Source organism: Petaurus breviceps, unplaced genomic scaffold (assembly GCF_028583685.1).
Source record: "Petaurus breviceps papuanus isolate PSGF00001 unplaced genomic scaffold, PetGlider_PUasm1.0 178, whole genome shotgun sequence".
Taxonomy (NCBI): domain Eukaryota; kingdom Metazoa; phylum Chordata; class Mammalia; order Diprotodontia; family Petauridae; genus Petaurus; species Petaurus breviceps.
This window is the reverse complement of record NW_027185777.1, coordinates 11178982-11195900: the sequence shown is the minus strand read 5'-3', so window position 1 is coordinate 11195900 and position 16919 is coordinate 11178982. Positions and strand designations below refer to the sequence as shown.

General features: G+C 37.7%; 1 protein-coding gene across 1 annotated transcript in view; it reads right to left on the bottom strand.

The window, feature by feature from the left end:
- Window positions 1-16919, bottom strand: part of MALRD1 (MAM and LDL receptor class A domain containing 1) — a 930206-nt gene that overhangs the window by 272947 nt on the left and 640340 nt on the right. Inside the window, exon 32 of the mRNA XM_069086118.1 lies at window positions 3534-3662. Coding sequence (XP_068942219.1) covers window positions 3534-3662 — 129 coding nt within the window. The remainder of the gene's footprint in view (window positions 1-3533; window positions 3663-16919) is intronic.

The following is a 16919-nucleotide window of genomic DNA, read 5'->3' as shown; positions in this document are numbered from 1 at the left end:
CATCCCAGCCTCCCTTTGAAGGAGTGGGAATCCTGGGTCATTACTCCTTCCTAGGCCAAGATTAGCTATTATAATTTACTTAGGCATCCTTTTGCAGTATAATATCTTATATATGTTTTTTCAGTGTTGTTTGGGCTGGGATGGTGGTATCGTTGGTTTCAGGAACTCACAATTAGAAAACTCCCTTTCAACACAGACTCAAACCTAATGCTTGGCCATTTAAAAGTATAATTACCTGGGGTCACAAGTTAAGATATCTGCCCAAGGCCACACAGCTTGTATACATCAGAGGTTGTATGGAATTCAGATCTTTCCAATTGAGGTCAGTTCTTTATCCACTAAGCTGCACTTCCTTTCTTATAAATTGTCAGTAAAATTTAAATTACATCACTTATGTATGTTATTCTCTCTCTGGAACTGACCCAATGATTCATAAAAATCTATATTCAGTCACTATCATTATAGGGGATCCCTGGCACTGAATATCCATTCTCTATAAACCTTGAACTAATTTTGTATCAAAGATTAATACATCTCAAGAATTTAATCTTAATAATCTCCAAAATTAACATATTTGTTATATCAGTTAAAACATGTTCTTTGGTGTTTTACACATATGTTTTTCTAATTGTTTTTGCAGAAACCTGTAATGGAAGAAGAGATATCCCCAGAGAAATTACTTATAAAGAAGTAAGGTGGTCCAGGAGATATTTTCTTTTGAGTGGTAAAATAGAAGAATAATTTATTAGCAGTGATCAGTTCCTCTGAGCACTTTTCAAGCTGGCTCCTCATGACCTTTTGAATGGTAAATGGTGCTCTGCTCAAATTCCACTGCTAGGCAAGTTTTCATAAAATTTTCCCAGGTTTTGACTTCTTTATTACTGTTTGTCAAACTGGCTCACGATATGAATAGTTTCCTATATTTCCATTGTGATAGTACTAATGTTCATGTCATTCCTAAAGTTCTGGAGAAGTATTTTAAGACCCAGTGGTAATTACAGGCAGGTCCTGATTAGTACAAAATGAATCTCTTTGAGTGATCACATTCTTACTGCATGTTTCCATTGGGCTGGAAGCAATTGCTACTTTTAAAATACCAATATACTTTGAATAAAGTAAAGTAAAATAATGTGATCTCTTCTTGGGATTTATCATTATCACCAATCAGGACCTACATGTAATATCTCAATTTCAGTACTTATTGAGGAAAAAGTTCTTCAAGTACTACTGAAAGGTAATTTCTTCTATGGTGATAAAGAGAGTCAATATATGCCTTCAGTGTTCCTTGGGATTTTAAGACTGTTCAAAGTCACCTCCTAAAAGACGTTTTTCCTAATATCCCAGATTTTTATTACCTTTCTAAACATACATACACACACACAATTACTTTGTATTTATTTTGTATAGTTTCTGTATCTACTTATCTTTGTAACTATGGCAGCTTCTCTTCCTTTCACTCCCCTCCTAAGAAAGTAAGCACCTTGAAGGCAGGTACTATTTTGCTTCTCTCTTCATATCTTCAATATGTGCCATAGCACTTGGCACAGAGTAGGCATTTAATAACTGTAGGTTTTTATCAAATTAAATGTATAGCTGAAGGTGGAGGAACTGAATCACAGCTATTGAGGAGGTTATGACTGATAATAATCTTGACTTAGAGACTATTAAACTTTGGGAGACTCTTCCAATTAGGTTTCTAATGTTGACATAAATAAGATGACACCTCGCAAATAGCAGGGACTGGAGGTAGGAGAGTGGAAAAGGGGGACAATGCACCAGGTTGTCTAAAGACAGGCAAACCGAGGGGCAGCCAGGTGGTGCAATAAGAGCCCCAACCCCAGAGTTGGGAGACCTGGGATCGAATCCGGGCTCAGATACTTAGCACCCACCCAGAAACACCTGGCTGTGTAACCTTGAGCAAGTTACTTAACCTCAATTGCTTAAAAGAAAAAAAAAAAGACAAGCAAACTAGCCCCGGGGTGGAAACAAATCTGGGCAAATATCCTGCACCAGTAAGCAATGGGATAAAGCCATGAGTAGGCCATGTGCTTCCAACTTGGGTGTAATGGGAAGAATCAAACTTTAAAAAAGAGAGAGATGTATAATGTTTTGTTAGAAACTTCAAAGGCTCTAAACGAACTTAAACCATTGCTTTTAGATTCAAAAGTCATGAGACTAACCTATAAAGTGGGGAATCTTAACTTTTTATGTGTCATAGACCCCTTTAACATAGGCTTCTTTTGAAGTCTGTAAACCTTTTCTGAAAAAAAAAGTTTTAAATGGATAAATTAAAATAAAATGCAATTTTAAAGGAAATCAATTATGTTAAAATACAATTGTTATTTTTTTTTAAGATCATGGACTCCAGGTTATAAAACCCTGCTGGACTCATTTGAAGAATGTTGGGCTCATTTGAATTCTCTTTCTCATAAGGATTTACAATTTGGAGATGAATGAGCAATCTGTTATCCCTCCTCTGAGTGAAAGTAGGTCAACATGACCGAAATGGAAGGAAAGTTTGGGGAATCATTGTATTATAGAACTGTAGCTAGAAGGGATCTAACTAGATCTCTAGTCCAAACATCTCATTTAATGGAAGAGGAGATTAGAGCCCAGGTAGACTAAGTCAGTGTCTCATAAAAACTGATTATTAGAGATAGAACATGAGCCTAAGTTGCCTGAATATAGACCTAAGATGCTTTCCACTTTATCATGATGATCTAAATATTCTTTTTAGTTTTTTTTTTAACTTGGCCTTTAGGGCACTAAGATTAATATGAATTTCAGAGAAATCATTTACGAGGATGCTGTTGTTGTCTGGTCATGTCCTACTCTTCATCACCCCATATGTGGCTTTCTTGGCCAAAATACTGGAAGGTTTTGTCATTTCCTTCTCCAGCTCATTTTACAGATAAAGAAACTGAGGAATACAGGGTTAACTGACTTTCCCAGGGTCATACAGCTATTAAATCTGAGGCCAGATCTGTCTCAAACTCAGGAAAATAAGTTTTCCACAATCTATCCACTGAGACACCTAGCTGCCCCTTTAGATAATTTAAATATATTCAACAACAATAATTAAGGAACTCTAAGTGAATCTTGCTTTTTGGCTCTTTAACAAGACACAATACCCTATTTAATAAGAATGCTAACTAATATGTTATTTGTTCAATCTCTTAAAAATCCATTCTAGCTAAAAACATTTGGTTTAGTACATATAAATAGAAACAATGAGGAAAAAGAAAAATCTAGATTTTTTTCAGTGGCTTTCCAGATTTTTGCAGGTTTTATTCAACTACCTCAGTTGAAACATTTAAGATTTGGTAACAATCAAGCATGACTGTTGTTCATTATGTGGTAAATAGCTGAAGCTGACATATAGAAGGGTTATGGAAAATATTTTGTGTTGTCCAAGCCCACAAGGAAGCTGGAAGGTTATGACAATTACATAAATTCCTCCAGACTGTGTTATTTCTTATTGTGATCATACATTTCATATAAGTGATTAAGTTAGGCTCGAGAGAAGTACTCACTGCAAGAAGCTTCATCAGACCTATCCATGCAGTCAGGCTTGTAGTCACAAACCAGATGGTGTTCAATACATTTCTTGTCTTGACACAGGAAATCTGTAGGTTCTTGGCAGACCTCAAAATATTCTCCAGCTGAAACCAACAGGACATTCAAGTCAATAGGATAGAGAGGAATAAGGATAAGGACAGGGATAAGGAAAGGACTTGTGATTTCATCAGTATAGGAGAATACTGGGTGAGAATGAGGAATGAGACTTTTGATTCAGGTTTGCAATTTATGATCTTAGAGCATAGTCTAGGCTAGGTGATTGGAAAGTTAAGGGATTTTTCCAGCACCATGCTGACCTGTGACCGAGATGGGATAGGAACCCAGGTCCTTATGACTAAGGACAACTCTCTATCCAGTATATTTGGCTACTTCTGACAACTGTTTAAGTCAATACTTTAATCAAATCAAAGTGTGATCCTTCTCCTTCTCATGGGATCACCACCATAGACTTAGATTTATAAGATCTATAATTGGGGTAACTAGGTGGCACAGTGAATAATGCACCAGCCCTGGAATCAGGAGGACCTGAGTTCAAATCTGGCCTCAGACACTTAACACTTACTACCTGTGTGACCTTGGGCAAGTCACTTAACCCCAATTTCCCTGCCTTCCCTCCTCCAAAAAGCAAGAAAAAAAGACCTATAATCATTTATATGTGTCAGACATTAAGTGTTTAAGTACTTTATAAATGTTATTTCATTTGATCTCACAACCCTGTGAGGTAAGTACTATTATTCCCTTTCTATAATTTGGGAAACTGAGGCAAAAAGAGGATAAACAGCTTGTCCTGGTTGACAGAGCTAGTAAGTGTCTGAGGCTAAAGTTGAAGTCATATCTTCTTGACTCTGCGTTCATAGTACCACCTAGGGATAACTTAATTCATTTAGTCTAACCCCCTCATGTCCAGAAAATAAAATGAAGCCCAAGGAATTTAAGATAAAAAGGAACAGAGACAATAATCAAACCCAGGACCTCTGACTTATTTCATTTCAGAATTTTGATTGAATTATATTATGCACAGTTACTAAAAAGAATCCGATACAAGTAACAAAGGTTATCCATTCCATTCTTTTTCAGAGATCTTCCTGCTACTATATTGATCATAATCAAGCTAAGACATGGTATAAATTATTTTTATTGATTTATCCTTTTTTTTTACATGCTGAAATCTCCCATTATCCTTCCTCTTGCAAAGAACCACCCTATACCACAAGTGGTATTTTTAAAACTTTAAAAAAAAATTTATAGCAGATGTGAATTTATTAAAATGAAATAAACAACATATTCAGTTCTAGGTCCAATCTGATCTGCTTTTAGTACTACCATCCTGCTCAAAAAGATAAACAACCGCTCTTTCTGAAGACCTTCTTATGATGGCCACAGTCCATTTTCACAAGGAAATGATAGCATTTCAATGAGTGATGTTTTAAAAGGAAAAAAAATGAGAAAAGAAAGAAAGGAGGAAAAAATCAGCTTAGTAGATCAATATGTTGAACAGGTTTGAAAATGTGTACAATTTAAAATTTTCATGGATGTCACACCTCTGCCAAGTGTTGGGGAGGTCTTGTATCTAAGTTACCATGAGTTAACATCATTTTAAAGTTGCTGTAACTATTCTTCTGCTTTTTCAGATGGACAGATATGTGGAATCAGTCATGTAATAGATAAAAGGGAAGACAGAGTGTTAATCTTAGTCTTTCATACTACCAGTTTTCCTCCTGAGTCTCTGCTAATATATGTGATATAGGCATAACCCAAGTGCCATTAATGATATTCCTCTTGTAGGTCAAATGTTGGTGTCATTATTTAGTCACAGCCTTGTGTTCTAGAGTGCAATTCTATTGCTTCTACTTATCTTTCCTTTTCTTCTTCTCCTATGCAACTGTGTTGTTGCATGTGTAATTGTATGTACACATGAATGATGGCAATTAATGAAGTGTTAATTGAATTGTATGTTGTGGATTCTTAGTAGGTGCCATGGAAGGGGGTGAGGGGTAAAACCACTGTAATAAAAGTCCAAAGACTTGATTCAATAAAAAGGCAGGGCTTCCCTACCATCTTTACTATAGACAATGTCATGGATAGAGTATTAGACTGGATATCAACAGGCCTGGACTTTATTCCTAATTCTGTCAATGTCTAGAAATCAATTAACTTTTAATAAATCCTTTCACTTCTCTGGGTTTCCCATTGGTTGTTTGTAAAATGAAAGGCATAGGGGTGGCTAGGTGGTGCAGTGAATAGAGCACCAGCCCTCAACTCAGGAGGACCTGAGCTCAAATCCGGCCTCAAACACATAACATTTACTAGCCATATGACCTTGGACAAGTCATTTAAACCCAATTGCCCTGCCCTCCTCCTATCCCCCCCAAAAGCAAAAAAAAAAAAACCCAAACAAACAAAAAATTAAATGAAAGGGGTAAAATGTGTTGGAAAAGCCAGGATCCAAAAGATCTTTAGAAGCCAAAATATTATGCCAAATCCAATGAGTGTGAGATTTAATAATAAAAAATACATATGTAGTTTTGCATTTGGATTTAAAAAAAACTATCTCCCAAGACCAAAATAGAATTATTAGGTTGTAGTTTGCAATGAAAATATCTGGAGGTTTTAGGAGAAAATGAGCACATTATGAGTCAAATGTTGTGATATAACAGCCAAAACACTAGTGTTATTGTGGGTTGCATTGAGAGAGACAAAACTTCTAGGAATTACGAGCCAATAATCCTATTGTACTCTTCCCTGGAAAGACTGTAACCAAGATATGTATTCCGTTGTGGTCACCAATTTTAGGACAGAGATTGACAAGCTTGAGAAGGCCCAGAAAAAGGTGAGCAGAATGGCAAAGGAGATAAAGGTCATGGCAAATGAAGAATCAGTTTGGAAAGTGAGGAGGTTCAATTTGGAGAAGAGAAGACAAAGTGGGAGGGAGGAGTGTGTGAAAGAACATTTAGCACTTAGCACAGTTTCAGGAAAAGAAGCTGCCGGGCAGATAGTTTTCTTCAAGGATCTTAAGGACTGTCATATGAAAGAGGGATTAAGTTTAATTTTTACTCAGAATGTAGCAATGGGTAGACATTGCAAAGGGGGGAAATTTAGGCCCAATGAAAGGAAAAACATTACAGCAATTAGAACTACTGAAAATTGGGAATGGAAGTAGTGCCTTGGGAAGAAGTGGACTCATATCAGATGTCTTTTAACAAAGATGGCATGAACCTTGTTGGATATGATGTAAGTATTTTTATTTAACAGGTCTGTGTTGGACTTCCTGGTCTCTGTTGAAACCTCTTGTATTTATTGGTGATGGTGAGTACATATTTTCCAACCTCCTTCTTGTCCTCAGACTAAATGGGTGTGGATTCCCAAAGCCTGAAAGTCAGCTTAGATGAAAACCTATTTAGGTCTCCCTATGATTATAACTGAAACAAAGTAATACTCTCAAATATGTATAGGTTATTGTGATGATTCCAGTGACTTAACAGTCTCCATGGATAAGGGAAATGCTTTAGGCAATAGGAACTATCATTAAAATTATTTTTCTTCATATAAAATCATCCAACTTTTTTCAACACTCTTAGGTCTCAAGGTATTCTGTAATAGGCATGATGAATTGCCCTGAGTTACCCATCATGACACCAATATTGAATGATGCATCTCATTCTATAAGGAATTGCTGGCTCCTAAAATTCACTAAAAGTGTTACAAATGGACCCCTTTCCTTCTTAAATGTCATTTACAATCTTTTTCTCTTTATTCGGTCTATAATCCTTATAAAGCACAGCATTTTGCAGATGATGGAATTGGGTCAGAGAGAGGTAAAAGGATATGAAAGGTCACACGGTGAGAGAAGGTCTTCCATCAGAGTACAAGCAACTCACAAAACACTAAATACTTCAGAGTTTCAAAGTGACTTCCATTTAAAATATGTGCTTTATTAACTTCAACAAATTAATGAAGTCCGGCAATACTTCCTCCATATAGGTAATTATTATCCCAAAGTGGAGAAGCCTGGGGCAAGGAGAGCTTTGGTCAAGGTTGGCCAAGGTGCAAAGTGCTCATTTATAGAAAGGTTGATGACTGAAAGTAAATTTTCCTAAGTACTGGATTTTTTTCCCAGGATATACTAGGGAAAACAGCCCAATTCCCAGAAATCCCCTAGAAACAGCATGTCATCTAAATAAGGAAGTGCAAGGTATCGCAACTGAAGCATCACCAAGAATTCAAACTGGGAGCACCATGAAAATAAAGAAATCGGAGGCACATGTTCATTTAGGACTCTTGCCATATACGTTGTAATTAACACTAATATAAAATGTGCAATAAACTCGGGGAAGCAAGGTGACCTTATTTCATATGAATGTCTCTGAATTTGAGAGTACTTGTATTTTTCTATGCCCCAGGAAGGAAAGTCACATAATTACCCTGGAGGAGGGGAATTAAGGCCAATTTGAGTAATTTGTTCTTTGGCTCTTTTAAATATGCCTAAAGTAGGATATTTCACTAATGTTGCTCAAGGTAAACCTCCCCAGTAAATGTGGAAGGACACTGAAAGAATTTAAAGAGAAATGATGCTAATGGACTGAAGCAAGAAAAGAAATATTTCCTGCTTAAAATATCATTATGGAATATCTTGAATAAGGAAATGCTCCTATAAGAATTCAGGCAACTGGGTGGTACAATGGATAGAGCAATCAGTCTGGAGTCTGGAAGACCTGAGTTCAAATCCAATTGTGGCTTCTTCCTAGCTCTATAACCCTGGGTAAGTCATTTAACCTCTGTTAGACTTGGTTTCCTCATCTTTAAAATGGGGACTATAATAGCACCTGTGCCCCAGGGTTGTTAAGAGGATCAAATGAGATACTTTTAATGTACTTTGCACCATGCCTGGCAAAAAGTAAGGGCCATACAAATATTATTATTATTAATTAGACAGTTCTCTAAAACTCGGAGTGTCAGACACACCCAGGATCATACAGCTAGTTATGTATCAGAGATGGGATCTGTCCTTCAGGTTGTCTCTTCCCACTATGCAACCCTATTTCTCCCATTATAAATGTCTCCCTGGAATCCACATTTCCCAGTCTATCATTTAGGACTCTGACTTCTCTGGTCTGGACTTCAAACAGCAGTAGGGCAGGGGGCCTTTCTCCCTTCCACACTTCTCTACAATTCCACTGTGATCCATCCCCACAAGGCAGCAAGTCCATGGGACTACCAGTGTCTGAATCCACAAATTCTTGGTTGCCTTTTCCATTTTGTGTCTCATTCTCTGAGCAAAGGTAACCAATTTGTAAACACTCTTTTTTGTACTTAGCACCTTTTATTTTGAATTATAGTTATCAATTTTGTTTTGGTTTCAAGAGGGCTAGAGAAAGGCTTTCCAAAGATTGGAGAGACATTAAGTAGAGGATACATGGGGAGAGGGAGACAGAGTGTTTAGGACCAAAAGGCATAGAGGGCTGTTATCTTCACTTTTTGAGGGAAATAGCCACAATCACTGAGATCAGAAAGCCATAAAAATAATGAAGTATTATTAACATCTTTTTCTCCTACTAGACTGTAAGTTTCATGAGGACAGGAACTGTATCTTATTTAATATTTGTATATCTACTTGTGCCTAATAGAGCACTCAGCCAACTACAAGTACTGAATTTGTTTTGTCTAATAAATAAATCATTCAAGGGAAGAAATAGAAGAAGAAAAAGCAAAAAGGGATTTGTAAGTCAGTTATATTAGGGAAAGACTGGCAGTAGAGAGACTAGCATCTAAAATGATACAATAATTCAGGTTGACTCTGATCAGGCTGATGATAATGGTTAAAAAGGGTTGGCTCCGAAAGACAGTGGACTTGGTCATTAGGACTTGGTAGAATATTGTCATTTCCTTCTCCATGGCATCTCTTGGATGTGATTCCTTCACTACACTTCCAAAGACATTGAGCTAGGTCAGGGTCTCATCACTTATTTCCTGGAATATTGCAATATTCTCCTAATTGGTGTCACCGTTTTCCATAGAGCTGCCAAAAGGCTTTATCTAAAGCACAGGTCAGATAACGACATTACTCTACTCAACAACTTTTAATGGTTCCTTATTATCTATGAGATAAAATATAAACTCATTATTTTGTCATTGAAAACCCTCCACAACGTGGCCCAAACATACCTTTCCATCATGATCACAATTCTCCCCTTCACTTGCAGACAATCTTCCTACAATTCCTCAGATGTAACATTCCACCTAATCTCCATACCTTCTAAACAAGCTGAAATTCATTCTTTACCTTCACTTCTCAAGATTCCTGAACTTGGGCATCACCTATGAGAAGCCTTTCCTTGATTCTCCAGCTACCAGAGCCTTCTCCAAAACTTACTTATCTACTATCAATTTCAGACAAACACATTGTGATAGGACCAGCAGTCTCCCCACCTAGCTTCCCTGTTTCTAACACAACTTCCTCCTCCACACAACTTGATTGACCTCAGTTTCCCTAATGCAGCTTCCTAGTGCTGCAGGTAATTGTGGTCTCTCAGGCTTGGTAGATTCTTGAGACCATGTGAGTGACCATACCCTGATGACTGACTGATCAGTCAGATGATGTTTCCAGATGGAAACCAGGAAGGCCAAGGTCAGTGAAGCTAAGTACCATTGGATCTTTATTAAGAATCCTGGATGTGTTAAAGCAAACTGTCTCCATTGTAAGTGCCCCATTTCATCCCAACACTGAACCTGCATTAAGAGGGTGCTAAATGTAAGTCACATCTACAACACACACGCAACCCACACCAAATCCCTTTTGTTAAATTATAAGCTCTAAAAGAATAAGGACTGATTTACTTTTGTGTCTGTATCCTCAGAAACTTGCCTAATTCCTGGCACATACATAATAGATGCTTTAGAAACGTCTGTTGATTGAATGTAGAAATTAAAGAGTCAAATAAAGTCAAAGCCTAGGTGTCAGACTTTACTCACAAGGAATTGATTTTTCTATTCACTTTTGAAATTCCTCACCTCAGTCAAGTGCCTCAATTTACATGACTGCATAAGCATTAGCCCAACTCAGCTGATCATTACCTTCTTCCACAGAAAACAAAAACAAACAACAATAAAAATCTAGAAGTAGGTGCAAGAAACTTTTAATGATTCTCAATGGGTTGTGAGCACCAGCAAGACAGACTCTTCATTTTTTTTGGATAATACTTAATATTTATTTGTGGAATAAATGAGGGAAATCACTTCCAAACATGATTGAATAAAGTACTACCACATTCCTTGACTTGTTCTAGTTTCTCTTTGACATTGTCTTTTTTTTTTATCTCCTTTCAAGGGAGGGGAACCTGCAGCCTCAAAGCCATAAGTGGCCCTCTAAGTCTTCAAGTGCAGTCCTGTGACTAAATCCAAACTTCAGAGAACAAATCCCTTCAATGAAAGAATGTGTTCTGTAAAACTTGGACTCAGTCAAAAAGCCACACCCAGAAGGCTATATTGTATGCTCTCTCTCCCATACCTAGTAGTTACCTTCATAAAATATAATTTCTTCCATGTCAAGGGCTGTTTTCCCTTTGACTTTGTATGCTCAGTGCGGGCCATTTCCAGTCGTCCTGATCTATATCTTGCCACTGGACCCAGATGGCTCCAGAGGAGAAAGTGAGGCTGATGACTTTGCATAGCCTTGCTTCACTTAAATCCAATTCACTTGCAAGTCATGTTATCATCTTCCTGATGTCATGGTCCTCTTTGAGAATGAAGGACAAACAACAAGTATGCTCAGAACCTAAAACAATGTCTGGTGCATAGCAGGCATTTCATAAATGTTTTTTGATTGGTTGATTCCCTGGTCTGTGATAATCTGCCATGACCACTGGAATTCCCTAGAGCCTGACCCCCTCTTATGTTAACCTCCTAGATCATTTGATACTCTGCTGACACTGACTTTATCATGAAGTGCTGTGTCTAGACCTCCACAAATTCCTAACAGTCCTGTGGACCTTTCAGCCCCCTTTCAATTGTGTTGCTCACCCATATGTGGGCTTTTACTTTTAGATAGATGTGACTTCTCAATTTGCTGCTCCTTTATTCCATTCCTGGCCCTTGGCATTTGTCATGCTTTTAGGATGCCAGCTTCCTATGCTGACCAATGACTCAGACCAATACTTCAGGTAGACAGAAACTGTTTAGGGACAATGACAACAATGTCATTGCCAACATAGTAATTGAGAAATTTCAGCATGAGACATAAAGAAAACAAAATTTGTGTAAGGGGGAGTCACATTTCTCTTAATTTAGTGGAAAAAATATTGCAAATGCTAGATTTTACAGACAAAATAAAAGGAACAGATTTTTTTAATAGATTCTACCCATCAATCTAAAGGTCTCAAGGCACACAGATTCTATATGGGCCTGCTCTCCTTATTTTCTAGGATTTACCTTTATCCATTTCCTCTTGGCTCACATCCTCGCTTAAATCTAAACAAGTTAAGTACAGAGGACATGTGAAAAGTTCACCTATGTCACTGTAAGCAGAAAAACACCATAATCCCAAACAAATATCACCATGAGAGAAACCTGCCCCCCCCCACAAATTCCACATTACAAATAGAATCTGTTACAATAGAAGCAATATAGAAAGATAAAAAATTTGAAGGCTATAAGAAAAATGAACATTCATACAATACATTAAGCAACTGGGGAGACATTTAAAGTTGTTGGGGAGATAATGGTATAGTCAAGTTGAAAAGCACTTTCTAGGAGAGTAGATAAAGCTAATATTTCAAAAAGGCAAGGAAGCTAACATTTACTAAGTCATTAAATGTGCTAGGTACCATGCTAAGTGCTTTGAAAATATTCTCTTATTTGACCCTTACTAATGTAACTAATATAATCTACCCCTATAAGGTAGATGCTATTATGACCCCCAGTTTAAAGAAGAGGAAACTATGGTAATCAGAGGTCAGATGATTTGCCCAATCTCACACAGCTAAAATGAAGCTACATAAGAATGATGAGTTGTTATTGTTCTAGGATATGGAAATGGGATAAAATATAGCTCCAAAATCTATGAATCTCACTAGAGTGTAAATAATTGAATTAATAAGCACATGGTTTATAGCAGAGAAAATGTGGTCTGCTTTTGGCCATGCAATACCCCAGTGAAAGTGAGATAGCAAATCTGTTCAACTAGGTCACAATTATCCTTTGCTAGACAAGAGAATGGAGTATGACTTCAGTCTCAGGATTATCCCATCAAAGTTATTCCAGGAAGGCAGCACAATATGATGGAAGAGAGAGGTTTAAATCCCAACTCTGGCTCTTGCTCTATGACAACGAGCAAATTGCCTGACATTGCCCAGCCTCATTTTCCTCAACTGAAAAATGGTGAATACAAAAAGTGTCTTGAAAAGAAAAGGTGAGGCATAGTGAATAAGAAGCCACTGTTTGTTTCAGAAAGGACTTGGATCAAATCTTAGCAAAAGGAATGGCTTCAAAGACAAGACAAACTTCCATAGATGATGAAAATTGGTGTAATCAGTGCTTCTATTTTCTGGGCTCCAAGTAAGCAGTAGAGCCCTGGGGAATACCCCTGATTGCTCTGGGTCAGTGACTAAGTGCCAGAGCTAATGTCTCTTGCTCCAAGCGATACATTTCATCTTTACATAAAGCCTCTGATAGAGTTTGTCATTCCTTAGAGTTCCAGCTGTTGCTAGTCACGTAGTGAGATGGAAAGGTTATTAAGGCAAACTCTTAATACAGCACACTCAGTCTTCCTAGCTCAAAATCCTCTAAATATCTTTAAAGGGACAGACCAGAGGAGCAGTGATTCAGAATTTGAAGGGACCACTGAGGTCCTCTAGTCCAATGCCATTTTAAATTTTAAGAAACTGAAGCCAAGAGAAGTCAAATGACTTGATTAAATCCTCACAGGAAAGACCTCACAGAACTAAGATGTGAAGTCAGGTTCTCTGACTCTAACTGCAGCACTTTTAACTGTACACTTTTTTCAACACAATAATTATCTTGCCTCTCAAACACTATAAAATGGAGACAACATCTAGGTAGAGTAAAGGCAGCAAAGAACTGTGAATTTGAACCTTCAAGCATCTCCCCAAATGAAAACATACCAATCAATCAATGATGAAGGGCCTACCAATGTGTTAGGCGTAGTGCTAAGTGCTGGGGATGCAGCAAGAGGCAAAAGACAGTCCCTGACCTCAAGAAGCTTAGGATCTAATGGGAGAGACAAAATACAAATCCACAGAAAAAGGTGTATAGAGAAAGGATAAGCAGGAAATAATTAAGAGAAGGAAGCCACTAGAATTAAGAGGGGATGGAAAGGGTTTGTCATGGAAGATGGGATTTTCATTGAAACTTGAAGGAAGCCAGGGAAGCCAATGGGCACAGAAGAGGAGGGTGAGCATTTCAGGTATGAGATTCGGGAAGAAAAAATGGCCAAAGCCGAGAGATGGAGTGTCTTGTTTGTGGAACAAAAAGAAGATGCGTGTCGCTAGATCAGAAAGTACTCATAGGTATGTGAGGTCTAAGAAAACTGAAAAGATAGGAGAGGGCTAGGATTATGAAAGGCTTAGAATTCAAAACAGATGATTTTGTTTTTTATTCTGGAGGTGATAGGGAGGCAATGGAGTTTATTGTCTGAATAACCAACATAATCATATCCATGCTTTAGGAAAATCATTTTAATGATTGAATGGAGGATCAATTGGCATGAGGAGAGACTGGAGGCAGGCACATCCACTAGGTGACTATTATAGTAATCTAGGCATGTGATTTTGAGGGCCTGCACTAGAGTGGTGGCAGATTCAGAGGAGAGAAGGGGGTATATATGAGAAATGTACAGAACTGGCATCAGCTTGAATATGGCAGAATGAGGAACCATGAGTATTCTGTCTAGGATGACTCCTAGCTTGTGAGCCTGATGCATTGAGAGGATGGTGTTACCTTCTATAGTAATAAAAAAAGGTTGTGGGGGGAGGTTTTCAAGGGAAAGATAATGAGTTCAGCTTTGGGCTTAGGAATGAAATCCCCAAAGGTGAAACCACATGAAAAGGGATACAGAATTATTTTGCCTATAACATATTTAGAATCTTCAGCCAATTTTTTTCCCTGTAGAGACCACTGACAATGTCATGTATTCACTTTTTCTTTCTAAATTTAAATACCAGATCTCCCATCTTTTCTGGGTTGGATGTACAGGGGTTACTCAAGGGGCCGAACCCATTACTGACTGACATAGGAGATTTGACCTGCCGGTTTGCCCTTTACTTAGGCAATTTAGAAGCCCATCCACTCTAGGACACTTGCCGTAATAATACCAAAGACTGCAGACAACTTATTGGAACCTACAGTTTATAACTACTGTTTTCAAGGAATCTACCCAGGCTCAGTCTTCCTGGTAAGTTAAGAATCCAAACTGGAACCACTACATCTGTCTTTTATTTTTTTTTCTTTTCAACTCCCTTCCATCTTTTATTTTGCTACCTGTTTGCTACATCATGAAATTAAATATTGAAAGCTCCAAATTCTCAAGATTGTATCTTAAAGTCCCACTGACCTGAGACTTTGAAATTGTACTCCATAAGGCCCCAAAGGTCAGAAAGAATTCTAGGAGGTGGTTATCTTCAAATGTTTAAGAGGCTCTACATCCATTAATATGATGCCTTGACACACACACAGATAACGTGGACTTTAAAACTGAAGGTCATTTGCACTGTCTCCTGTAGTTAAGAATCACTGTGTGTGTGTGTGTGTGTGTATTTTTGCCTGTAATTCACACAAATTCTAAAAGCCTCAACAAGGAACCCTAACCAAATTTATCTTTGGATTCCAATCACTATTTAAAACACATTTTTTGGTCTAACATAATTCATGTCAAGATCAGAGAAGAGGCATATTTTTTTAATAACACACACATATCACTGTACCAGGCATCAATAGCCACTATATGAGAAGGAGGAAATGCTCCAAGATAAGAGAATGTTCAGGTCAGCAGGCACTACAAAGTAATCCTAGACAAAAACTTCATCAATTTCACCAGGGAGATAGTTGGAGATCACATCCTAGCTTAGCACTACTGCTGCCAACTAGAATGAATTAAAAAAAGGAAGCTTCACATCAACAAGTCTGAGGATAAAAGAAAATATATCCTTTCTGTGTAATTTCTTCCCTTCTTCACTCTTTTCAACTCCTCACAATCTGACTTCTGCCCCTGATAACTCTACTGAAATCATTCTCACAGGAGCCACTGAGGATATATTAATTGCTAGATCAAATAGCCTTTTAAAAATTAGCCTTCTTGCAAAATGAAATGAGTAGAACCAAGAGAACATAACAGCAATGCTGTTAAGTTGATCAACTCTGAATGACTTAGCTACTTAGCTATTCTCAGCAACACAATGACCCAAGACAACTCTGAAGGACTTATGAGGAAAAATGCTTTCCATCCACAGAGAAAGAATTGATAGAGTCTGAATATAGGCTAAAGATATTTTTATTTTTTGACTTTCTTTATTTTTCTTGGGTTTTTATTATTTTTGGCTACGTTTTCTTTTATAACATGATGAAAATGGCAATGTTTTGCTTGACTGCATATGTATGACCTATGTCAAAGTGCTTGCCTTTTTGATGAGAGGGGAGGGAGAGAATTTGGAACTCATTTTTAAAATGATGGTTGAAAAGTGTTTTTACATACAGTTGGGGAAAAATAAAATACTAAATAAATAATAAAAAATTAGCCTCTTTCCTCAATAAAATCTCAGCGCCATGTGGCAGTGATGACCCCTTTTCCTTCTTTTAGGGTATTTTTGTTCTCCCTCAAGTCAGTTGGGTGACAATGTAGAGTGCCAGATTTGGAGGAGCCAGAAAAAAAAAAAACTGATTTCACATCCTGCTTCAAATCCTTACTGGCTGAGTGGTCCCAGACAAATCAGTTACCATCTATTATGCTCAGTTTCTTCATTTATAAAATGGGGATAATGCGAGCTCCTCACTTCCAGGGCTGTGAGGATCAATGAGATACTATCTGAGAATCACTGCGCACACATTAACGTGCTACATAAATGGGGACTATTGTGATCATTCTTATTGCTAAGGCCCCCATCTCGCTCTCCTCCAAACTCCCTACTCAACCCTTCCGTCTCTCCTTGGCAGACACATAGTCGTCTTCGCTACCCCGTCACTCAGGCATTTCTCATGATCGCATGTGGCCGTCTTCTCTCTTTCATTCGCTTCTTTGGGAATTTCATTCCAATTATGGAATTCTGTGGTTCAAAATATTAACTCCATTCAAGTAACAACAACTACAACAATAAGCATATACATCATATTAACAG